The 27,159-nt window shown below is 42.5% G+C and overlaps 1 protein-coding gene across 1 annotated transcript; it reads left to right on the top strand.

The window, feature by feature from the left end:
* Nucleotides 1-208: 208 nt before the first annotated feature.
* Nucleotides 209-25,636, top strand: rragd (ras-related GTP binding D; the record flags this gene model as incomplete). Its single annotated transcript, XM_079751887.1, has 7 exons — nt 209-362; nt 1,723-2,018; nt 4,659-4,858; nt 6,775-6,889; nt 8,436-8,578; nt 17,037-17,191; nt 25,485-25,636. 7 exons carry the CDS (start codon nt 209-211, stop codon nt 25,634-25,636), a joined length of 1,215 nt encoding a protein of 404 aa, XP_079608013.1.
* Between the last annotated feature and the right edge of the window lie 1,523 nt (nt 25,637-27,159).

Below are 27,159 nucleotides of genomic sequence, written 5' to 3'. Positions count from 1 at the left end.
CATTTACCGTGAACGGGGTTCCCTGCAGGCGACATGTGGTTGAATCGTCCCAGTGTTCTGCTGAAGTCGTCCCGCTCGAGGACTGCCTCCCTCGCGGAGGCGGCAGAGAAGAAAGGTCAAAGGTCACGACGAGTCATGGCTCGCGCGTATCAGATGGCAATGTTGGAAAGTTGGCCAGGCGGTGCGTGCCACTTCAAAAACATTTGCCATGACAAGCGAAGGAGTTTCGAACTGTTGCGGGGAAGCGGAGGAGAAGGAGGACAACAACGAGGACATGGCCATGGGATACTACGACGATGACGACGACGACGACTTCAGCGCGTTGACGGAGGGGAACCCCGAGTGGGGCTCGGAGGACGGAGGTGGGTGGACGTTCTGTAAGACAAGAAGGGCAACAGGAGTCCATTGGCTGGCGATGACAGGGCACTGTATCGGCTACAGTCTCTCTGTCGACAACAGGGCACACTGTCGGCTACATAGTCTCTCTGTCGACGAGAGGGTACATTGTCGGCTACACTATCGGCAAGATAGTGTCTAAAGCGATCACAGCGCGCTGTACTGTAGCGAAATGCGCTAAATGACTATTCCTTGTTATTATGCATCGATGCCTGCCTTTGTATGGTCAGTTTTTGTGTAGTTCAAGCCTAGTGTCCTGGTGCGTGAACAACGGTATGCACCGTGACGTAGGACGACTGGACGTCTGAATGTACCCTTATGGGAGTCCTGGAGTGCGTTGTTGACGTCGTACTCTGCATTGGCATGATATTGTGCCTCGATGTTACATGTTGTCTCACGATATAGGCCTACGAAAATAGATTTTTATGTCTGTCTGTCTGTTTGTCTGACAGATTCTTTCATATATAACTGTAACTTTCATATATAACTCTATAACTGCAATATTACATTCCTAAACATTATATATAAACCTACCTGTACTTTAACCTTTGGTATGGATCTCTCCATTTGTCTCTCTAAGGTTTACTTAGGACTGAGATCGGTCCTGATCATGAAGCCATAATGACAACATTGGAGTATGTTTTGTTTTAAAAATAACCACTACAACAAAATAAAGCTTTGTTTTGCGACATTTATCTATGATGTGTGCACAAGAGTTCTGTTACTATTTATATACTTTGATTTATGGGTCATCAGTTTATAACTGTCATGGTTAAACAACGACTTTGTGAAATATTTTAATTCAAAGGACATTTTGGCTCATATTAATGGGCTGGTAATCTCGAATCCAGCAGTCCATTCATGTAATAGAAGAAATTCTGAGAGGAGACGGCACAAAGTCTGGGCTGGAAACCAAAATCTGCCAGGAGTGGAGTTAGGCCTTGTTCCCAGTTTTGTTTCTACCAAAACCTATTTAGCGCAGGTGGATGAAGCTTTCTGAGGGGGATTTTAATACATTTCTACAGTTGCAAATCTAGAAGGTGTTGATTTGAACCCTTTACAGACACTTTTAAAACAGTTTACTACTGCTGGCTGAGTTTCTGTTTACCTATTAAGTGCAATCGGACCCCTGCATCCTACAACATGATTTGTCTAAACAAATGGAAAGCAAACCATAGAACTAAACACATAGACTAGGCTCATCCAAACAATCAAACAATGCGGTCACAATTCTGAGACACAGAACTCAGACCTCTTTATAACGGCAGAAACAAACAGCGATCTCTCTCTCTCTCTCTCTCTCTCTCTCTCTCCCTCCCTCTCTAGTGCTGGGCTTCAACGAGGGGCTGAGCGGGGAGGTGAAGCCCCGTGTGCTGCTGATGGGGCTGCGGAGGAGCGGCAAGTCGTCCATCCAGAAGGTGGTGTTCCACAAGATGTCCCCCAACGAGACGCTGTTCCTGGAGAGCACCAACAAGATCTGCCGCGAGGACGTCTCCAGCAGCTCCTTCGTCAGCTTCCAGATCTGGGACTTCCCCGGGCAGATTGACTTCTTCGACCCCACCTTCGACTACGAGATGATCTTCAGGGGCACCGGCGCGCTCATCTTCGTCATCGACTCGCAGGTGACAAAGTAGAGGAAAGTAAGAGATAGGATGTTTACAAGAGATCCATAAAAAAAGTTGAATTCCAAGTGCGTCTACATTTGAAAAACCAATTTGTTACAGGGAAGGCACAACACGCTCACAGCCGTCTCAGCCTGATGACAGTTGGTGGTCGGTTTACGAGAGATCCTCGCTCGATATGCGCGCACATACGTACATTCATTTCAGATTTGTACCACATCCATTATTTCACAATCTTGGAGAATCAGCGGAGACGTAGCATCCCTGCGGCACCTGTTTGTATCGCTTTTGGATGTATTATATATGGCTACGAATCTTATTAATATATAAATATAAGGTATAGGATTCGTTGAATCGGAACAAAGGCAGGCACAGCATGGGGAAGTTACAGACGCATTTGTACATGATGCCCTGGACAACAAACCATCACTCGTGGTTTCGACAATTTGCTCTTTGGTAACTGCTCCCGCTTGCCTGGTCGGAGAAAACATCTCTCTGCATCGCAGCTCTAAAACGCCTAATAAAAAAAAGCGATGTCCATAAAGACAGAGGTAGTACCCCAACATTTTGCTAAGCTGAAGATTACCACCTGTCCGAGCAATATGCAGAAGCACAAAATAATTATTTAAAGACAAATGCATTTGTTCTTCATCAAGCACAGTTTTTGCTGCTAAACAACTGCTTAGCAAGGCTAAATGTACTTTAAGAAACCGCTAGAGCCCCCACATTTTGCACAGATAAGACTACCATGAGTACTTACAATTTGAAAATGTACCACATAATTACTTAAAGATAAATGGAGCTGAGATGGAGCATTCACAGCAAGTAAATAGATGCATGCATACTCTGATCAAATAACTTGGGGAAATTTAGTTAACAATATAATATATTCCCATAAATGTATGATTATTAGGTTTGGCTAGGGCGAGATAGCTAACCACTTAATTAAATATTCCTTTTTTATTTAGGAAATCTAGCAGACGTTTTTATCCGAAGCGACTTACAACGGTTCATGTACACATTCACACATCGACGCAATGTCAACCTTGCAAGACGACAGCCAGCTTGTCAGGAGCAGTAAGGGTTAGGTGTCTTGCTCAGGGACACCTCGACACTCAGCTAGGAGGAAACGGGGATCAAACTAGCAACTTCCTGTTACAAGGCAAGCCGATCCTGAGCCAAGCCGACCCCAGATATATTACAATTAGAATATCATTTTACATTAAAATGGTAATCTCTGAGATTTGCATGTAGATAGGTCTGTCAAGTAACTAGTAATCTATCACTGATAAAGCAGTGGTGATTGAGCCTATGGCTCACTGAAGAAAACAATTGTATTTTCCGTGTAATGTATGTTACCAACGGGTCGGTGTGCTCTTTGTCAACAATTACCACCTATTGCCCATAGGTGGCGCCGAAGTGGGATTGAGAGGTCCACTTTAATATTAATATTATTTAATATTTAAAATAATACAATTAGTTTAGTCAATCGTTTATTTTCCCAAATGTATATTTTATCACTGGCTGTAAGAACTGTTTGAGACGTGTTTGAATCTGTGTGTGTGTGTGTGTGTGTGTGTGTGTGTGTGTGTGTGTGTGTGTGTGTGTGTGTGCGTGTGACTGAGAGTGACCATGCGTGTCTGTATTAGCTAATATGTGTGTGTGTGTGTTTGTGTGTGTCTTGGTATTTGCTGTCTGCACTATCCCATGAAATAGGTTTGAATGTTAGACACTGCAGCTCCCTTCAGAGTTGCAATGAAGCCTTGAGGCTGCTCTGTACCCCCCCCATCCATCCATCCATTTTTCCCCTCACCCTTCTCCACCATACGCACGCAACACACACACACACACACACACACACACACACACACACACACACACACACACACACACAGTTCTTTTGATAAGAAACCTTGCTGCGAAGTCACTCAGAAATTCCCTCAGTTCGCTGCAGGGGGCCCAACGGGGCCGTAAGTCAAGGGCCAGAGGAGAGTGTGTCAAGTTGTTGTGTGCAGATGATGAGGCAGTTTGTGCTTCGGGTTCTGTTGTGCTTTGTATGTGTATGTGTGCTGGGGAATAAGCTGCAGTAGATCACCTCCAAATGTTCACATTAACGCTAAGTTAGTGGTGCACATTGCTTTGGGTGGAATTGTTTGTGTGTGTTTCTCTTTCTCTCCTGATATTCATTTTAAGGGTTTCATTTGCATGAAAATATATCACTTATATTTTCAAAGCAAAGATTTTATGTTATCATAAACAAGTGTACATTTTGTTGCAAACTTACGGTTACCACAACCACATCGAAGACAATAATAGAATAGGATTCATAAACATTAATGATAATAATTATGCTCCTACTAATACTACTTATGATTATGTTCAGTAGAAAATGGACAAGAATAATTTGATATTTATCATTTATTATTTGCCTTTTACGTTGCCATTAACCTTGATATGGCATCAACAGTATACTAATTATTGTAATGTTTATTTGTAACATAATAAAAATGACCATTATGACTATGACTTCAGCTTCCAATTAGTATTAGGGTTAATCATTTAAAGTTATGCCGATATGCTGACGATAGGCTGTTTACAAGAGATCCATAAAAATCCCCCCCCCCATGATGTTCTCTGTAGGACGACTACGTGGAGGCTCTGAGCAGGCTGCACCTGACTGTGACCCGGGCATACAAGGTCAACCCGGACATCCACTTCGAGGTGTTCATACACAAGGTGGACGGCCTGTCTGACGACCACAAGATCGAGAAGCAGGGGGACATCCGCAAGCGGGCCAGCGATGACCTGGCCGACGCGCGGCTTGAGAGGATTCATCTTAGGTGAGCAGCCCCTGCGCCCGCCCCTCTGCTTCTGCTTCTGGTTTAATGGAACAGCAGCGTTTCCGTTGGACCAGGGCGGTCCAGAAAAACTGTGCTTAATGGGGAAAAACCGTGCTTAATAAGGAAAAAATGCATTTTTCTTTGAAAGATTCTCTTGTGCTTCTGCATATTGCACAATATGGGGGTACTACCCGTTTCTTATGTAAATTATTTTTGGTGTTTTAGAGCCTGTGTTCCAACACCTGTACTACCAAACAATTTAGAATGTATGCCAAAATACCCATGATGTTGTACTACATCCGGTCGCATTTTGCAGTATACAAGACGGCGTGCTTTAGGCTGTTTTGCCCCACAATCCTCTGCTCGGCAGCAGAAGATGCGTCACATGGCCTGAGCCCGTGGAAGTCGATGGGTGGCACAGGTGTGCTAGTCAGTGAAATTACCTGTAGTATGTCCCGATTGTATGCATACTGTGTGCAACAGTACGTGCTTTGTTAGGGTAGCTACAGTACGTACTACAAGTTAAAAGAAGAGGTATGCGATATGGATTGCAGCCTTAGATTTAGTGGTTAGCAACAGACAATTTGAACCAAAACGAATCACTAAGTGACACTGGGCACAATCTTAGCAAACAGTCCAAACTGGAGAAGCGACTACAAACATTTTGTCGATACTCGGGTGGATGAAAACTCTTTCTGCATTTATTACATTTCGCAATGTGTTACATTTCAACTAGCTTCATGCTTAAAATAACCTGGACGTATATGTAGTAAATGTTGAAGAATACTAACTTCAATAATGTTATAAATTAAATCCCATCCTAACCGATATATTCTATAAATAAAGAAATGCACTCCCAATGCCCCTCCCACCACACTGCCTAGCCAGCCGAGCTACGCTAGTTCCTGTCTCACTGCTGCACAGGAAGCAAGCAAGACAGTAGGAGTGGACATACATGGTTATTGAGGATTTTTTGTATTGTTTAAGTCTTCCGCCTACTCACTGGAAGGCGTTTAATGTTACAGATTGTGACTTTAACGATCGAATTTCAGTATTGATGATAATCATAAACCATCATATCATCTGTATTCCTCTTGTATCTATCATCCTATGCAAATCTTGCCTACCGATTCCATTGATTCATGTTCCTTTTACATTGTTTTATTGATTACATAAAAACACGAAAACGACATCATGTTTTCCAGAAACATTTGAACTCTTTGACCTCTTGCTATCTCTTCACCACTAGCGAGTGAGAGCGTGAGGAAAATAAGATAAGGCCTCACCCACTGTTTTATTTTTTATCTTTATCTTGCTTTATCTCATTTTTTTCACTCTAGGTATACAATCCATTCAACGGTATATTTCTTCCCATTCACCTCCACCTGGTAGAGGTGTCTTGCAGACTTGGTGGTGACTACTGATGTGTTTAGAGAGTAATGACGGGGGGGGGGGGGGGGGGGGGGAGCAGAACGCAGCACTACCAGGAGAGGAGCGGTGGTTTATACACCAACATGGGGATCTGAGTCGGCATCATGCAGGGACGCAGATTCAAATGCATTTACAAGAGACATTTTGATACAGTGTCATTGATAGAAAACCCCCTCCTATCTCTAACATCACACGCACACACCAACATGTCACGGATTAACTGTGTGTGCATGCACGCAAACATGGCACGCTATTTGTAAAACCATCCCTATGAATGACTTACATAATACACAGCATTCATTTAGATAAGATGCAGTACTTAAGTCCTGCACACGTACAGACACACACACACACACACACACACACACACACACACACACACACACACACACACACGCGCGCACACAGCAAAAAGCATCATGTCTGTCATTTTTATTCATCCGACTTATCCTCACTCACATCTCGTCTGTTTTGCCACCACACAGCTTTTATCTGACCAGCATCTATGACCACTCCATATTTGAAGCTTTCAGCAAAGTGGTGCAGAAGCTTATCCCACAGCTGCCCACACTGGAGAACCTACTCAACATCTTCATATCTGTAAGTATGATATCTTATCTATATATATCTGGGGAGATTGACGGTTTTATCTAAGCAGTTTTATTCAAAAAGGATAATAGTGAGCGTAGATGTGGTGGCCGTGATGGGGTGTGCTGCAGGGTGGCCAGGTGGTGGCAGTGATGTGCAAGAGTTGCAGGGTCAGACTCACCAGGAACTGTTGCACGTCCGCGGTCACGTTCCTCACACTCCCACGAAGTAACATTAATTATGGGTCTGCTCCTTTATTGAACCAGGGTACAGCTAGGAGACTAACCTAGTGAGGCTTAGTCTCCCCAGTGCCCTGGTCCGTAAAAGAAGCAGACCCATAATTAGTGTTATGAGCGACACCTGTGTTTGTCTTACGATGATGCCTCTGTGAAAAGGGGCTGACCTTTGTTCAGTGATAATTCAATAGCGGATTAAGCAAGAAATCATTCGAGCAATCCATTTCACAAAGCCATCATCAAGTAAGAAAGGGAAGGGGCACGTGCTTAGCTTTCAAGATTGTTGGATTGATGTGCCTGGGTTGAACAATGAACAAAGTTTTCTAAAATGTTATGCTGTGTTCTTGTTCTGATCATTTAGTTCCTGAACTTTCTTTTCTCCATAGTTTCTACTAAATGAAGGAAATTTCTACAATTATTAAATAGTTTCTCAATCCCTTATTTAGATGATAAAGGATATGTACCTTAACATATTACAACTGTAATTATTTATGTTGCATTGTGTTTCAAGTTGTTTTCCATGAAGATGTGCATAGCCGTAAAACAAATTAAATAAAATCTTCACAACAGTATAGTTCAAACATAACAGTGCTGTGTTTTAGTTACGTAATCCACACAAAATAATTGTTGCTGCGATGCACTATTTATTGCTACAAAATTAACATATTTTGGCATGATTATATTTGAGGGAATTTTGTGAAAGCATCTTGCAACTTGTAGAACTGGGAAAACTCTAAGGAACAGCAATTAAATAATATAACTGATCTAGTAATAGTTCAGTTTGTACTCAAATGTTGAAGAGACAGGTTTTCCCAAATCACAGATTTTACTTGTCAACAGCCACATAAAAAAAAAACTGCATGGGTGAAAAGCAGACAACTTGCTTTACTTGCTTAACTCACTGTGACGCAATCTTGTCACAAACGGACAGATAGCACACAAAACTGGCTAGGCAGTTATAACGGGTGTAATCGTTGGATAAACACGGCCGTATCCCATGACATTAATTATGGCCCCTGGCATGCCTGCAGACCCACAATTAAACTAATGAGCAACAACTGTTTCCGTTCCTACTGTTGCACCTCTGCGACAAATGTTTATACAAGAGGTCCACCCAGAACCACATAATGACCTATATTTTGTTGTGTTCACCTGGGGAAATTACAATTGTATTCTAATAAGAGGGGAATCAACAGGTCAAACCCCACAATACACATGGACAATTCAGACTAGGACAGCTTGTTTTAGTTATTCTCCCTCCCCCTTTGGATGGTTACCGTGCTCCTGAAAAATCTTGACTTGGGGCTATGTTTGGTGGTCAGAATTCAGGCATCGAGAAGGCCTTCCTGTTCGACGTGGTCAGCAAGATCTACATTGCCACAGACAGCTCCCCCGTAGACATGCAGACCTACGAGCTGTGCTGCGACATGATCGACGTGGTCATCGACATCTCCTGCATCTACGGGTGAGTGTTTTTGCGGGTGCGTGTGTGTTTGTGGGTATGTGCGCGCGTGTGTGTGTGTGTGTGTGTGTGTGTGTGTGTGTGTGTGTGTGTGTGTGAGTGTATGTTTGTGCTTGTGTGTGTGTGTGTGTGTGTGTGTGTGTCGGTGGTCAACATTTTCTTCTGGACCCCACTCGTCTGGAGCGCAGTGTGGTCTTCATTTAGTGTGAATTTGTCTGCACCACGGCAGCACAGGGCAGTCTGGAGCTGCACGGTGGAGCAGCTGTCAACACTGACTTACAGCTTTGTTCCCCAATGTTCATTTGCCCTCGGGGCGTTACAGTGGAGGGTCGGGCGTGCATTCCACTCTGAATGTGCAAATCCATGAATCTTTCCGTCTCCCGACAACCTATTTACGTGTTAATGTTCCCCCTTGCAACTTTATTTTTGGAAATGATATAGGCCTTTTTCGGCATAATGGCATAATTGGACAAATTGAAGTATGAAAGACAAGGAGCTGTCAGATCACAAGCAAAGCCCCAAACTGTTGCCTGTCACCCGTCTTCAGCGCTGGTCTGACAGCCGTGAATGCACATTCATTAGATCATGAATGGGGAATGAGCGATCAAATCCTAATTGTCAAAGAACACACATCCATGTCTTGAGGACATTGTTTAAGATCTGCTCTACAAGGTACATCACTCCCCCTGTCAACTCTTCATTTAGTCATTTAGCTCTTATGCATAGTGACTTACAGTGATATTTACTGCTGTATACAGTGATGTCAGGGATGAGCAGGTTAGGCATCCTGGTCAATGGCATCTAGGGGTTCAAACCCAAAACCTGTTGGCTGAGAGTCACACACACACTTGCTAAAGTGGTTGTGATAGCAGACTCAATCTGGCTCGATGGACTATTATAAGATTAGCCTATGCTAATAAGGGTAGTGGATAGATACAGGTAAGCAGGCTCACTCAGTTGGCATTGAGGGAGCCTGCTACACTTGTAGGAGGATGTTGATTTGACAAATTACATTTTAAACGTGGACAACACGGCATGGGTACATACAGACCAAAATATATATATATTATATATATATTTATATATATATAATCCTGCTTCCCAATCGTGTGTGTGTGTGTGTGTGTGTGTGTGTGTGTGTGTGTGTGTGTGCCTCTGGGTATCCCACATGTTGTACTCTGATTGGCTGATATCGTGTAGTTGTGTTTGTTTGTGTCCTTTTACAAGGTCATTTTGAAAGGGACTCTCTTCTCCAAATATTGATATTTATCGTCTGTATTACATTTTATTATTGTAGCTACATGTTCAACCTAGATTGTGCCAGGTGCCGCCTTTGCCCTTAAGGATTCTGCCTTTGAAGGAGAACACTGCTGTTATTTTAGGATTTCATTTTCGTGTTTTTGTTCACATTCCCTTTGAAGCATTGCATTTCGTTTTTTCTATCTTTCTATTCCCTGTCATAAGGCGAATAGATGCTCACCACCTCCTTTAGTGCAGGAGACTCCAGCTATTGGCCCAGGAGCACGTGAAGGTCACCAGGCCGATCTGGGACTTCAGACCACAGAGTTCACTACCTGCTGTGCGTTTGTCGTTTCGTAATGTCTAAATCGGTCAAGAAAGACTGAGGATGATGAGTAAAGGCCAATCTGGTTTTGCCGTAGCATCTCTTTTACATGCAGACGTGCTCTGGCTGATGTTCCACATCAATGTTGGGATCAAATGTAAAATAAATAAATAGTAAACATATAGGGGCCACAGTAGCTCAGGAGGTAGAGCGGGTTGACTGGTAACCGTAAGGTTGCAAGTTAGCTCCCCGGCTCCTCCTAGCTGAGTGTTGAGTTGTCCCTCAGCAAGACACCTTACCTGACTGCTCCTGACGAGCTGGCTGTCGCCTTGCATGGTTGACCCCGCCGTCAGTGTGTGAATGTGTGAATGAATGGTTGCTTTGGATGAAAGCGTAAATGTAAACATATGAGGAGGTCTGCCGACTCTATGTACAGTGGGTGTTGGCTGTTGGTTGCTGTTGTACCACATGTAAGGGATAGTGTATACAAGCCTCTCATTATGGGGAAAATATAACCCCCACAGGGCGATGCAGAACCCTGACGCATTCTCTTATTACACGGCTGGAGATATCAATAATTTACCACAACTGTTGTGTGTCCGACAACACAGAGACTATGATCCGAACTGCGTCCAAATAACAGACCGCAGAATGCCATAATTAACCAATCAGAATTGAGTATTTATCAAAGCCCTGTACTAATGTAAGTATAACCATAACATAAATTGAGAGTGTTCTGCACTAAAGGTTGAGTCTGCCTTGTCCTACTGAAATGAAAATGCCTTTAACTATACAGATTATCACATGATCCTATCTTCCATTGATTGTGGAACCGACCATAATAACTATTTATTTTCTTATATATAAGATCTATAGATATATATTACTAATAAAATGTGCCATGAAGATCAACAGAGGGCACATGCAGCATAATCATGGCTAAGGCTAAGGGAATTGATCACTGTCTTCCATACAAAACACCAGAGAAAAGGGATTGGAGATTAGACGGCGACTTCCAACCCGCCCCGTCGGCACGGATGGATTGGGTGGTGGGGGATTGAGGGGTGTATTTGTGAGACTCCTTTCTTCTGGAACATGAGCAGAATGAGGAGAGCTTGAAGATGCGTACCGAATGCATGAGTTGAGGGTAAATGTAAGCCTTGAGTAAACTTGCACTGATCCACATCTTCCCACCCCCCACACACGCACACAGACAATGTTCTCAGTCCAAGTTCAGCCCAGCTGAGGATGTAATTGGGTTCCTAATCTGCCCTCTAGGTCCAGTTGGCTGGGTCAGTAGACAAACCCCCACCCCCCATATTGTGTGACCTCTGCAAATGCCCAGAAGACGAAAACCCTCACCCAATTAAAAGGCAGCATTGTTTTTACAGTTTTTTTTGTTAGCTTTTTGTCAGTACAATGTGCAGAACGAGATTGTACGGCAACTTTTTCTGAGAAGATGTGTAGCCATGTGTGTGTGTAACAAATGAGAAGAGAAAAAGCACCCGTATGCACTTATTTGAAAAGTGCTGGGAAAAAGTTGAAAGTGAAGGTAGCCCATTAAAGTAAACCTCTTGAATTCCTGTGTCGCTTGAGTGCCACGATTCCCAGCCTTGTAGCGCTCGTTGCTCGACACGATATGTTCCATAGGAAGCCTTACAGACACCTCATTGTCTTCATCTATTCAGACAACTTTTGTCCTCTTTATTCGTCCTTTATTATTCTTTTGCTGAAGGGAGTGACAGGGAGTGTATTAAATCATGATTTAAAAAAAAAATTGGAACGCGCGCATGCACGCAAACACCCACGGGAAATGGTATGGCTCACTCCCCTTACTGTCTAAGTGATGACAGATATCCTGTTGCCTTGACGACAACAAAAAGAGTGGAATAGACTAAAAGGGAAGATGGATGAAGAAATGAAACACATTTCTTTTTTTTATGCTCTTGTATCTAAAGGGAAGGAAAAAATGAATGAATGAAATGTTATGTGAAATTGGTGTATTGAGCTGGCCCTGAATGGGGTGCCGTGTTTGATCTGAGGAGTTTATTGGGCCAAGAGTGAAGAGTTTGAGAGCATATACATGTTTAATTCAGTGGGTCTGTGTGTCACACTGATAATGTCCTGATTGTGTTATGGCCGGTAGAAACTAAAGGGACAGGATCCAAATGCAGAAACTCTGGGAATGTGACAAAAAGGCTTTAATAAAGAAAACTCAATCTCATGAGCTGGCATAGAAAAGACTAACAACTAGATAACAACACTGACAAAAGGACATAAGGAAAAGGAAAAATATAACAAACCCGACAAGGGAACAAAGGAAGTGAACTGGTTGGGAGAGCGACTGTAGCAAACATCAATGCTAAACTCCACCTAGGGGGCTTATTTTGGGCTCCTCCAGACCAAGGACACATGATGGTGGGCAGGGGCGTAGGAATGACTTTAACATTGGGGGGGACACATATCGGAAACTTGACAGATCCGGTATAATTTTTAGGTGGGACAAATGCGCATGTCTCCGATATTGGAGGGGACACGTCCCCTCCGTCCCCCCCGGTTCCTATGCCCTTGATGGTGGGGTTCAAAATCTGGTTTATTGCAAAGGTTTGATGGCAAGGGTGCTCCGCTGCCATCCAGGAGATGTCCCCAGTGCGTGTGGAGACGGCTGGTTTAACCTGGGCACACTGATTACTCAATGTGCAACAGGTGTGCAGGCTCACCTAGCCCCAGAGTACACTAAGACTCTGCCAGGTGAGGCTGCTTCACCCAACCGTCATCCACACACACTCCCACAGAGACCGATCAGGGGATGAGGTGCAGGTTGGGTGATTGACAGGAACGCTCCGGTTAGGTGAATGAAGTGATTGCAGACAGGAGCGGCAGGATCTGTGAAGTGAGGGGAAAAGTCTAAGGGCATCTCTGGTGGACAGGTGGAAAATGAAAACTTAATATCATAGTCAGAATATTACAGTTTGGAGTTTTTCTCTTACCCTTTTTCCAGAATGGAGGGGTTAGCAAGTCTGTGCTCTACTAGTACTATTTGCAGTAGTTTGCAGCAGTTATACTTAACAGCAGTTGATCAAATATAAGATTGCAGTTTTGGATGGGGAAACAGTGCCCAACCTCCAAATACAAAACATCATAATAACCTCACTGTAAGAGAGAGATCAGTATTTATGTCCTGCTTTGTCATTATGCTCACCTCCATCAGTGTCTGTTTCCCCGATCGAGTGATCCCCCTGTCTTTGGCTGCCGCCACACCACGCCACCTCACCACGCCACCTCTCTGTAGCCCATGCCAGGCCACACCCCCTCTCTGTAGCCCATACCAGGCCACGCCCCCTCTCTGTAGCCCATGCCAGGCCACACCCCCTCTCTGTAGCCCATACCAGGCCACGCCCCCTCACACCACAGAGTAAATAACTACATGCCGTGAGCAACATCCTACTATCATGCTGAGTGCAACGGGCCACATTTTCATGGCAATGAAACGTTTTTGAGTTTTTAGTATTTGAAACTGACTAACTCTTTTTAGAGTCTCAAGACCTAAATTGGATTTAATCAGCCTTCTTCTTTTTATTTGTGCCCTGGATTTAGGAAGAAATATGAAATATGACAGAAACTAAAAAGATGGTGATTTATTTCAAGAGGGATGAATATGAAAGAAAGGTAGAATCAAAAGATTGTATTCAAGTATTTAACATCCTTTGAAAGTCAACCTTGCTGCCCAGTGGATATCATTGGAAGAGATCGACTACTTCAGAAACTATTCTGAATTATTCTTCTTGATTCAAATTTTAGATTTTCATGATATTGTCTATTGACGTGTTAAAGCAGGTCACAAAAGTGGTTGTCAAGGGAATATTCAACCAACCACTTGCCTACTATAGCACTCATACGTGTGTTTAAAGTCATTGGTAAGTGGAACAGGTGCGGGGCTCCAAAGTAAAGATGTCATAGTGCTTGACATAATTGTTTATGTCAAGCACTATGACTATGACTATCCCCACTATGACGCCTTCTGTCAGGAATGAGCCTCTCATTTATTTTCTACCTCCATGTGGACAGTGGATGAATATGCTTTGCAGCTGGAATAAAAGTCTCTCTGAATCTCTCTGAGATTCACTGTTCTCCAAATCGAGATCAGTTTTTAATAGAGAGTTTTAATTTAGATGTTATTCAGTTTGTTATTGGTTCTTGTCTTTCTGTCCTGAAGGCAGTTTACAATACAGTATGCTCTTGCATGGAGATGATGGAAATAATTTGTAATTTCCCAATACACACCCCTTGACTCCATATGTTTTTGTCACATAGATTAGTGTTAGTGTTAGATTAGTCATTTTAAAGGGTGCCTGTTTGTGCGCTACTGACAGACTGAAATACCCTGAAGTGGGTTGCCCAACTGGTCTTTACTAAGCCTGGTCCTCACTGCAAAGTCTGTATTTGTTAAGACCAGTCTTTAGAATTGATCAATTACATTGATCAAACCTGTCCCTAGTCTTCACTACGCCCAGTCTTGGGGATGCACATTCATGTGAATGTCCACGCACTATGGCTATTGCATAGCAGCGTGCGTTGCTAGGATACACTGTTCACAATCTCCCACTGTCTTGCTCATTTCTAGCTGATAGTTATTAATTGGCAGAAACATTATAGAGGATCAGGGGAAGAGAGAGTGCAACGGGATGGACATTGGGATCCAACCATGTATCGAGCTATATGTGATAACAAAATGCAATTACGCAGCTGATGGTGCCGCTTTGTTGTCAACAAAGACTGTGGTCCGGTCACAGCTCTTCAATAAGTTCAAATACTTCCCTCCAACAAAATTGAAACGTCTCAGACAGTGCTTCATTGTTCTATATTTCCAGTGTGGATCACTTCTGTCTCTAGAACTCTCTCCCGTCTGAATCCCCTGCTCGTAAATATGATGGATGACACGTGCCATTGTGTGGCTGTATTGTGACTAGAGAAACGGCCCAGATTTAGTCTTTATGCCTACTCCCGTAGGACTCACACCCGGACCATAGGACTCACACAGTTTTAGCATAGACAGTGCAGCCGGCGTCACTATTAGGTCGGACTTGGATCGCCAAGTTACGACCGACTTAGCTTAAGACCAAGCCTAAGTCCTGTTGGGCACCAGGCCGCCGGCTACCACTTCAGTCTAAACTAGGTCACAAAACACATTAAATTAGTCAATATTCCAGCCCCACACACAGCCTTTAAGGAACTTATAGATGAGTGCAATTTCAAACCAGCCTCGCTGCCAAACAGTATTGGCAGTGCCTACCTGAATGTCTGCCATTAGTATATATTTTTTGCTCAGCCCAGGTCCTAGCTATATGCAGCTCTATAGAGCTGTGCCAACTCGAAACACCTTGACTCAATCTTCATCACTCGTTTAATTAGATTTGCAAACATATATATCTTCTTGGCCCCTTTCTTTCAGAGGCATCTGATGCTACACCTGTGTGGTGCTGCCTTTGTTTGAATTCCGATGTGTTTGTTTGTGTGCACAAACTGTCCAGCCTCCATAGCCCGATTAGATGGTTGTGTGTTTGTGTACCATATTGGCAGAGATTGCTGAGCAGAAGGCTGCAATCTATATCATGCCAAAACAGCTGGGATAGCAACATTAATTAGGGGCTTGAGTATGAAGTTTTGTGTTCCATGCTTATTGGTTAAAGAGCTATTATAGTGTGAGTGGCGTGGTATGAAAAGCACTGGGCTCAAACGTCTCTCTTGTCACCAAACAAAACAAAGTACAAAGTTACACAAATATGACATTTCTGATAATTACATTAGCATGGATTACAATGCATTAGCATTACATTAACAACATAGCATGCAATACATTTCGAAGTATTTATAAAATGTATGCAAACATTTTAGGATATAAACTAAATGAATTGTAGGATATAGAATATAAAAATATATATGAATGATGATATCAGACTTTGGATCTAGATTTATGGTTATTCTAAATGATTAAAATTAAAAAATAAAATTAAATTCTCCCAAAGGATATTTTAAAACAAAGGATGAATGTTAATCAAGATGAGAGAAGTTTGATGTGGAATAAAGATGCTCCTTTTTGTGCTGTAGATTTTCAGAGTTGACAAGCACCGTAACAAACCACCAGAATGCGTAAGAAGGGAACGAAGGCACCTGGTCTTTGGCCAACAACGGAAGCCCTCCCTGTTCTCACCGGCGCACCCATCCCTCTCTCTCTCTTACTTTCTCTTTCTCTCTCTCTCTCTCACTCCCCCCCCCCTTCTCTGTCTCATCTTTTCTCTGTATCCCTCTCTACCCCCTCCTCCGCGTCTCCTTCATTTTTCATCATGGCCTGTCATTTACCTTTCTTTCAGGGATTTACTCCCTCACCTCATACATGCATCCCTTTGCTCCATTTCCCTCTCTCTAATTAGCCCTCCTCTTTTCCGCTGCTCATCTCCTTTTCATAGCCGCCGGGTCTGGTGGACATGAAACCACAAGTTTTTCTGTGCACAAGGACGGCCTGTCCTACCTATTGTTATCCTTCCTGTTTCCCTTGTACTAATATTTATTGAACGCCAACTCCTCCTTCTTCCACGCCACAACCTTGTCTCCTCCCCCTCCTCTTCCTGAGCTTCTGCTCCTGTACGACACCAGTCACTGGAGGTTCGATCCCAAGCAGCTTCTCCCAGCTTTAAGTGTTGAGGTGTCCCTGAGGAAGACACCTAACCCCAGACAGCTCCAGACATGCTGGTGGTTCTATGCACGGTTAACAACGCCGTCAGTGGGCGAATGGATGAAAGGGAGGAACTCTGCGTAAAAGCGCTTTGAGCAGGCTCAGATGAGTAAAGTGCCAGAAAAATGCAGTCCATTTACCATTTAAACTACTCTCTCCCCTAGCCTGGCCGAGGAGGATCCAGCTGTCGGCTCGCCTTACGACAAAGACTCCATGGCCATCATCCGTCTGAATAACACCACTGTGGTGTACCTGAAGGAGGTCACCAAGTTCCTGGCCATGGTCTGCTTCCTGCGAGAGGAGAGCTTTGAGAGGAAAGGTCAGAAAGCACAGTGCCCTGTGTCCCCCCCTGCAGTGTCTGCCCCTCTCTGTGTCCGTCTCCAGACTGGTATTCTTATGTTTGTCTGGATGGCCCCTCTGTTTTCGTCTCAATCCCACCAGTGTTTGTTTGGATGTCTCTTCTTTGTATTTTCTCCATCCTTGAAGTCTTGTGTTTATCTGAGTGTCCTTTCTGTATTCGTCTCCATCCTGGGATTCTTTTCTCCTCTCTGTGTTTGGCCTCATAGTGTGGTTCTTTTTACAGCCTTAGTGAATGTGATCGCCAATAATTATAGCAAAGGTACACACCATGTGGTGTATACGTTATCTTATATTTCAAAGGTATTAAACGCAACCGCCTACGCAGATGCAGTTGTTTGGACAACAACCTGCGGCAGTATGCAGAATTAATGGTCAACTAATTATGTTTCATTAAAAAAAAGCCCTACAATGATATAATGATCCAATCAAACCCAGAAAGAATAACATTCCTACTCAATGTTAAGTGCTTATGACCTAGTTTAGCGGGAAATGGGTAGTTTGATGTGCTCTAAAAGCCTCTTATTTAATTGAGACAGACAAGTACTGATTTACAACACTTAACCCTGGATTGCAGCAATTAAAGTAATCCCTAGAACTCTTAGACAAGAGCATGTTTACATGTCGGCCACATTTCAGCTCAACGACAAAAATGACAACTAGATGAATCAAAGAAATTTCCGTTTATATTACTTTAGCAACACCTTTGGCAACAAGCGGTACTTTATTTTGCCAGTGTTATGAACAGTGTTGCCTAGTTTGTAACACTCATACTACTGCAATTTCAAGGGCTTCATTCCATTTTCCATAAGCTCAATAGCCACTATATTACCTCATTGGGCGATAGAAAGTGCCTTAACAGACATTCATAAAGTGGAAATTCTTCAAGGCTGCCACTTTACTGTCTGTAGCTATTTGTTATGAGGAAAATAGGAGGCCATGGTTCAAGTCTTTAATTGTAGGCAAAACAAGATAAGGTAGGTTTCAAGAGGATTATTTTTACAAAATTATTTGTCAGGAGATCATTCAAAAGATGCAATCAATCTGTGTTTTTAATGCAGCAAATCAACAGGTTACGAAAACAGTGTGATTATTGATTTTGGGACTAAAACTTATAAATACATACCTGATGGTTTAAATCCCACGTTTGTTGAGAGTCAATTTAGTACCTGTAATTTCATGACTTTGATGTTGTTATTGAGTTGCGAAAGGACATCATTAGGGCATGAAGTGGTCGTACATTTTCAAAGTCAACCTTGATCTGTTTTGTATCCCTATTATTATTTTGTATTGAAAGGATTACACTTTTTGTTGAACGTTGAAGCATACATAATACATACATTTGATAGCTTTTAAGTCATTATCATAGATAATCCAAGATCGCATTGATTGGAAAAGTCTAGTCAAGGGTGTTGATTTGTCTCTTAAGGAACATCTGCATTTGTTTTGGAACCAGTCGCCCAAAAAAAATCCATATTTTGAACATTGAAGGCAGGAGTTCAATAGCCAAAACTCATTAGAACTAGGGTATGCAGAAACCAGCTAGAGTAAGCCAGAATTTTGAGGTATCCGACCGAAAAGTTCCCACCCCTCCCGTCGGGCATACTCCAAAGCTGCTCCCCAAAAACGCGTGACTAGCTTGCTAACTTTAGCAATAGGTCTGCTTAGCCTTGTGGAAAACTCGGTTCATGCGTAATGGGTGAATTCATGCGCAATGCCTGCACAGGCAGAATGTGCGCAGGTAGTGTGTTTGTCAAATAGGAAATAAGAAATATGAGGGAAAAGGAAAAAGTGCCTCTAAATTTATTTGCCTACCCTTGCTTTAATATTTGGTCCTTAATAACTTTTCTATGAAATTTCACTGTCAACCAGTACGTCGCAAAATACATAACATGAAGATGAACAAGCCCCTAAGAGAGAATGTGTGTGTCTGTGTGGCTATATAACTGCAGTGTCAGGAAGGTATTGTGTGCACACAGGGGTTTGTGTACTTTGTCAACCCTGCTGCTGCCAAAGGAAGTAGCTCTGCAGAGCTGCAAAGCGGAGTTATTTTAATGTCTCCTCATCATGTGGTGGATGTTAATTAACAGTCTCCACAGCATAATGTTATGCTTACCTTGTCTTTTTAAAACGTGAATCCATTCCTGTGTTTACTCAGACCTGCGTGTTGTATCGACGGGTGTCAGGTACAGGAGACTGGACAAAATAATAACCAAACAGAGCAACCGTCTCTGGTAAGGGCTACCCCTGAGGTGTGATGCTAGTAATTGGTAAGTAAATCAGTTTATATATTTATATATTATTCAACAACAAGTCTTTCCTCTTTGAGGAGCTGGCCCGGTGCTCCAACACCATGGCAAAACGCTGTGGATCCCACTCTGCTTTTCTGGCATACTGAGTAGCTTACAGAGCTGCCGACAGGAACCTGTAAGAGAAGAAAAGTGGGTCAAAATAAATCCACCCTCATTCCCCCCTCCCCCCCTCTGCCCAAAGTTGTGTTGGGCCCTCCTCCGCTGTCTCCTTCTGAAAGTCTCATGGCAGTGATGGTCGTTGCGTGTTCACTTCGAAATGCCCTGCGATATGATCCACCATTCATTTCCTACGGGGGCCAGCGTCAACACTGAGTGAGGCGTTTGCTGCCCTGAGCGCTTGGAGGAGCTGCTTTGACCTCCGCAGACACTGACCCTTCAAACGTTTCCAGACACATTGCACCTTTTGTTTGGAAGCAACTGAGTGTGAATCTGTCAGAAAGAGGAAAACCTGAAGGCAGGCCTCAGGGAACACGGTGCATCGGTCTGTGTGTTTCTTTCAAACTCAATCAACCGACGGCCTCGATTCATCTTGGAGAGATTCTCTGTTCCTCAAGGAGTCTATTGTATCCTCTGAGTTAGTGACGGCCCTGTAAGTCAAGAACATGTTTATTCATGTTTTAGCACCATTCCCTCCTCCTCCTCATTTTCTTTTTCTTACTTGAATGTAGAGCTGCATTCTTTCATCACCTACGTCCGTCAGTGTCCTCCAAACATTTAATTTTTCACTAAGTTTTTATGCATTGCTTATGTAAGAACCTACAAGTGTATGGGTGGAGATTGGCCCACATTTGACGGATCCGTTGAGAAATGTGGGAATTCATTTGATCTAATTTTTATATATTTGACTTACTCGCTTCTCCTGCCTGGGCTTTTTGCAGCAATTAAATGTCTCACAAAGACATTTACATTAAGAAATTTAGCAGATGTTTTCATTCAAGGGGACAAACTGTTTAGGCTGGCGAGAATCAATAGTGATATCCACAAATAAAGCAATAGATATTGAATTGAAGGGACAGAGCAGTCTAGCGCTTTGTAACATGTTTGACGATGGAATATTGTCCTAATCCTGTATTATGTTTGGTTACACTTTTCATCCGTGTCCTTTACAGTGCTTTTAAACACATAAGCAAGATGTAATGAACACTATAACTACATGTAACAGCAAGTACATAATATGTTATAACGGGATGCGACAAAAAGGGTTAGGGGTTGTGGTTAAGAATAGTGAAAAAGCTAATTAATTCCTTAGCGTTATTAAACATTAGTGTGAGAGAGATATCTGTGGTAGTATCTCGCTATAATACCCATATGCAATCGTTGTTGCGATATTGGTACTTTTTGCATCCAGCTCTACAAATCTAGGCCTCCACTTCGTCACAGTGTAGCCGTTCAGGTGACGGAGATGGTGAATCCCTGAACTAGATATTGAAGCTATCAATATAGGTTATTTGAGGCGGCGAGGGCACCTCAAACCGCTCTCATTCTTGTACTCCGCGACATGAAGAGCTGGAAGTGACACAAGGCACACTCAAGAAGCAATATAAAGTCTACTTTACCTTTAATCCACACGGTGTGAACAGAGGCCTGGTGTCATGCTCTCGTTTCTCCTTTTAGAGCACGTTGGGAACTGCTGGGAACTGATTTTAAACGGTTCACTCTCAGTGCTGGTAGCACATAACAGTGGAAGCAGATAAGCACTTGAACAGATGAGAATTCAGACCGCCTGGTTGGGATCAGACATGTCACGGGATTTGAATAAATAAAATTCTGTTTTCCAAAGTTATCTCGGTAAAATGTGTGTGTGTGTGTATGTGTGCACGTGAATATTACGTTGTACATCGTGTGTGTGTGTGTGTGTGTGTGTGTGGTATGCATATAAAGGGTATTTATTGTGGTAAACAACTAAATCTTCTTGTCTCCTCCGTGCGGTGTTGTGGTGGTGGTTGCTGTTTTATCCTTTGTGTCCGAACTGCCTCCATATGAAAAGAGGCTTGAGTGGCTGGGTATAGTAGGGGGTCCATCCATTCCCCCAACCGTTTAGCCTCAGCGTTTGACAGTGTAGAGTTAGTTGGTAATGGTTCAAAGCCACTCCTGGCACGCTGAGGACCGGTTCACACTGAATCGGGCATTCCGTCAAAAACGCCACTTCAACCGCTCGTTTGCGTTTCATCTGCGGCAGGTGGGGCCACACGGGGGGGGGGGGGGGGGGGGGGGGGGGGAAGAACTCGCCTCCTGCTGCTTCTCAGACTCATTCGTCTTCGATTTCTTTATGAATCCGAAATTTGCAAGTAGGTTTCCCTGTTTTCTTTTTGACATGACAGCAAACATGAAATACGAAAGAGAGCAGGTCCAGCGGCTCCAGCGCAAATGGTCCAGAGCGGGTCTTTTTTTTCTCCGATGTCTGATTTACAGTGACGTTTAAGACATAGCGCCCCCACGCTTCAATGGTGAGGACAAGAATTGCATGCAGACCGGTATCTTTATTAAAGTGAAATAGTGATGAATCACCCTCATGCGCAAATCATACATTAAAAATAGCCTAATTTTACAAATGATCCATGATTATGACAAGACAAAAAAAAAAAAGGAAATGCATGGGAAAAAACTGCATTTTGCCAATATTTTAGAGACCCCCCCAAAATTTCACTAATCATGTTTTCAGGGGAGCTCATGTCTCATTAAGGGGGGCTGAGACCCCTCTGGCTCCCCCGTAGTTCGCACCCTGGAAGAGAGACTGATCACCGCCGGGTGGTCCTTTCCACAACCCGGCCACGAAGGAGTGGTTGAGGTGCACAACAGGATGTCTCACAAACGGGCCGTGGAGCGACACTCCCAAGTGGCCGCGGCAGTTTGCAGTAATCGCCGCAACGCTTGATTTTGTGTGTGAATGAGCCCTTTGTCAAACGGTGACGGCTGACGGGTGATCACTTCCAGTTTTACTGTCGTGCTGTAACTCTGAATAAGACGGACAGATGAACCCGGGTGAAAGCACAGCCTTCGTGGCCACGAGGCTGATGATAATACTTATTACATCCCGACGAATGTTCTTTGAGGAGTTGAATGGAAGAGGTGGAAAAGGTGCGGGCCGTGATTGATGTGGTGAGCTAGGGTAAACGAGGCTGACGTATAACAGTTTTTTGTGTTTTTGCCCAGAGGATTTATTTTGATAAAATAAGTATTCAGGATATTTTTGCAACGCATTCAGCGTCGTTCAAGGCTTTAGCTTGATATGATAATTAATGCACATTAAGATATCAGAAATTATCCTTTTTTTATTAAAAAACACTACATGTCCTACATGTCTTGTTTCCCATCCTATCTGAAAGACTCCTGGTTAATTCAACTCTTTTCTAGATGATTTGTCATTTCTGTATGTGTGTGACCATGTTCCTATGATAAACAGCACCACTCACAATCTTCGCCTCTCGATTCTGATGGTTTAATACAATTGATGATCTTTTCTCAAGTGATAAAAATTGGGAATTCAATAAATCATTCCTGATTGAAGTGTCTATTTCAACTGATCGTATTCTTAGGAAAGAATGTCAAAAGTCAAAGCTTTGATGTTGCAGACCGCAATATTTTCACGACACACATATGATGTAGTATTTTCCAATACTAGAAAGTAGAGTTTGACGTATCTGTCGTTAATAATGTCATGATTTCCATGCAACTTTTATTGATTTTCCATTAGAGCTTATTTGATGCTTTTGGCTATAGCATGCAGCTGTCTTAGAATATTCTGAATACATTTTGCGAGCCAGCATAGCTGTACATATAATGCATTGTAGTACAACATGACAATATCCTCTATGGCTATAATTAGGTATAAAGTCTTTGAGAAGTATGGCAAAATGGATTCCCTGTGTGTGTGTGTGTGTGTGAGTATGTGTGTGTGTGTGTGTGTGTGTGTGTGTGTGTGTGTGTGTGTGTGTGTGTGTGTGTGTGTCTGCGTCTGCATCTGTGTCTCGGGGGGGAAAGAAATATTCGTATTTCATAACCACATTTTTTTTTCATTTTTTTATGTGACAGTTTTTCCCTCTTTACAAAACCCAGCGAGCACATAGTTTTGATCAAAGGCCCTCAGCCTGCTCTCAACCCCTTGAACACATCTGTGGCATCGTCCTCCACCGCTGCCTCCGTCTACCTGCGGTGTGCCAGCTTCTTGCCTACGCACCCAGTAGTATCCAGGACACATCCGGGGACGGCAGCTGGCTCATTTGAAATGAGGATTCCTTGCTTGGGGATTTGTTCTTTTATTTGTTCTTTCTTTTTGCTGTGAATTTTGTGAACAATGATGTACAATGTACAATAGAATCTATAATCTGTTGCGGAACTATTTAAGGTGAATCATCCGCAATGAGTCTGAGGCGTCTGGTCAAATTCAAATTATTCTTGTTCTAATGAAATGTGTGTTTGACAGTTGTAGCTAATTGGGGACCTTTCTGTTAAAATGATCTTACATTTTTGGCTACAAATAGTTTCTATAGCCATACATGTTAACATATACTAATAGATGTAAATCAAGGTGAATGCATAAATACAGAAATGCTGCAATTCAGGGTTAGTAATACTAAAACCTAATTTACCTCTTATAATACTGTGAAATATTTTCATTTATTGTCTGATCTATGCACATAATCCAGATGAGATGATCGCTGGCAGTTCAGTGCTATTTAATAGCTTTGCCAACATAATTGCTGCCGAGTCAGTGTCTGTAACTGTAGAGACGTTTGCATAAAACAACTCCTCCAAATTGAATATTCTTTTGAATTTGGAAGGTGAAGGTCCTTGATTCATGTTCCCTTTCTGTTTCTTGTACTTCATTCAAATTTAACCTTTTCACCTGTCAGCCATAAAGGCCAGAAGTACCACAGAATGGACTCACATCTGAAATATGATGAAACAGTAGCAGCAGTATCGAGGAAGCACAGGCTAATGTTAAAGCTACGAAACATAGCCTGTCAAGGTGACAGACACATTTTAAAATGTGGTGTTCTTCTGAAACTTGCTTCAGTTGAAACTTCATTTAATTAAAAATTGTCCAACTTTAGACAACACCACTGAAAGCCAGGAGACCAGTTACAATGTTGTGAGGCTTATTGTTTTTGTTATAAGGAAATTCTACGTCCCCAAGTCAGTTGTGTAATATGTCAGTCAGTAAAATAGTAACTAATGTGCCAGTGTCTAGTTTCAGTTACACACACACACCATCACAGATGCTGTTAGATAACACAAAACCAGCAGGTGGCTTCATGAGCATTATACATCGTTTTGTTTTTATTTACATACGACTTTCCCACAAGAATAGCATTCTTGTCTTCTTCTTGTCAACTTTTGTGGCGTTAATGTTGTAGAAAAGCATAATCATTATTATTCCACATGGCATACGTGTTATTTAGGACATCAAATATGTCACAACATTCTTCAGCTCCCTGTCTGTTTCATTTCCTCTTGCTGCTCGCACAGATGGAGAATAAAGAGTCTCCCTAAGATTTGAATTGTATTATCTACCACATATGGTCAGATGGTCCAACCAGAGACACAAAGAGGGTCCTTTGATATTGAGAATGATGACATCTATAGGGAGGCATTTTAATTACGTTTTTAGGATGAAATGAGGTGCGTAAAGAGACGGGATTATAATTGCATAATCATACTACTGTAGCTATCCTTTTTTAAATATATAACTATTGGAATAATTTAACCATATTGTAATTAAAATACGTTTGCCAGCTTCTCTACAAATTGCATTAACACATTGAATTGTAGTGAATTATAAATGTATGCTTTATTGAATCCCAACAGAAAGCACAGAGATAAAGAGTAATAGAACAGGTGCAGATGCATATTGCATTTGTAACCATAGGGAGAGAGCTATGGCAATATCCCATTTGTATCATTCATAAAGATCTGACAGCTATTACTTCTTCATTCTTTCAGGACTCATCGACTACAACTTCCATTGTTTTAGAAAAGCCATTCAAGAGGTGTTTGATGTCCGTGTGGAGGTTCAGAAGAATCGCAAGCTCTTAAGTCAGAGGAGGAGGAGCAAGCAAGCAACAGCCAATGGTGTCCCCGGAAACCCTCATTGAGACCCGCAGACGACAACAACAACAACAACAACAATAACACGTATCTGTATTTTAACTTTGATTGGACAATTCAAGACTATTGAGTCTTCAGTTTGCTCCAATTGGCTGTTGATTTTAGACAAGGTTTGGTCAATGGAGCGAGGTAAGGCCAGAACTAGATGTCCAATACTCACAAGGGACCCCCCGCTCCCCTAAGAGGTATTGCTTGATTTTTAATATGGTTCTGCAGAACTGTAAATAGAACTGCTGTAGTAAAAAGATCCTGGGTTTGAACTAAGGAGTTTTTTTCACCTTGCCTCTTTTATAATACAAACAAATCTACTCTTTCATACCAGGAAAGGACGGTTTACTCTTATTTTTGTATTTGCTTTTATTTATTTATTTTTCATAAAAGCGTCTTTTCAGTCAAGGCTTTCATTCAAACTGGTGAACACAGTGGCCAGTGGCATTGTTTCATGTTTGTCCTTGTGCACTATACAATACATGAATGGTGATAACTGTTTTGGCAGACGACTAGCTATGCATTAGGCTTATATACGTGTCAATGTAGCTAAATTAAGTGTCATTGAAGATCACTTTAAGGTTTTTATGAGAAAGACGAGAACACTTGAATCACAACAATCCTGAGTTTACCAAAGAAAGGAAGTAGGGGCTTACAAAAGATTTTTTTATTTTACTTTACTCTCCCCTATTTGGGTCACATGCACATTTTGTGTGCCTTTGTCAAGCGATATTGAGCAAAGAATTTAATTATTTTGGATTGTTATAACACAAACTTTCATCTTATTTCATTAATTTACAGCTTTTGTTGTCGCATTGGCATCCCTTTCGAACTTGGGCTAATGTATTTTCTACTAGGACAACTCATTGCTTCTGAAACCTTTTGCTCTCTTTCCCATCAGTCCTGTACGATTTATCAATATTCGGGAAGTGAGGAATCGCTACGTTAACAACGATTATAAACAGATCCTGTCCAAATCAAATGGTCCGCCTCTTTGTAATTCGGTCCAGTTTGACATATACAAATACAGTCGTGCCAGTCTGCACATTTTCTCGAACACAAAACTTTTCGGCCCACCAAGTCCACTGACTGCAGCTCTAAGTGCTTTCTGAGCTCCCAACCTCCAAGTTGTCAACATGACAACCCTAAGTGGACCACTTATTTTTCACTCAACCTTTTCTTTTCTGCTCTCTCTCGATCTGTCTCTGTCGCTCTGTCACACCCATTGTGTGTGTGTGTGTGTGTGCGTATGTGTGTGTGTTGATGGTGGTGTATTAGTTTAGACTTTTGGAATGCCAATTACATTTAGAAAAAGAAGAGTAACCTCTACCGTTCAGTGTTTGACAGCGGCCGTTAGCATCGTCATTCAGTACAACAGAGGGCAGGTCTGCCTTGGAGAGGGAAGGGAGGGCCAGACAAGTCCACCACCCCTACCCAGCCTGCATCCCCCAACGCTCCCCATCTTTGCCGGCATTAACGTGGTCTGGCGGTCCAAACGTACCGTCACCTATGTCATCGAGGT

The sequence above is a fragment of the Pollachius pollachius genome (genome assembly GCF_949987615.1).
Source record: "Pollachius pollachius genome assembly, chromosome: 15".
In the NCBI taxonomy this organism is placed as follows: Eukaryota; Metazoa; Chordata; class Actinopteri; order Gadiformes; family Gadidae; genus Pollachius; species Pollachius pollachius.
This window is presented reverse-complemented; position numbering and strand designations above follow the sequence as displayed.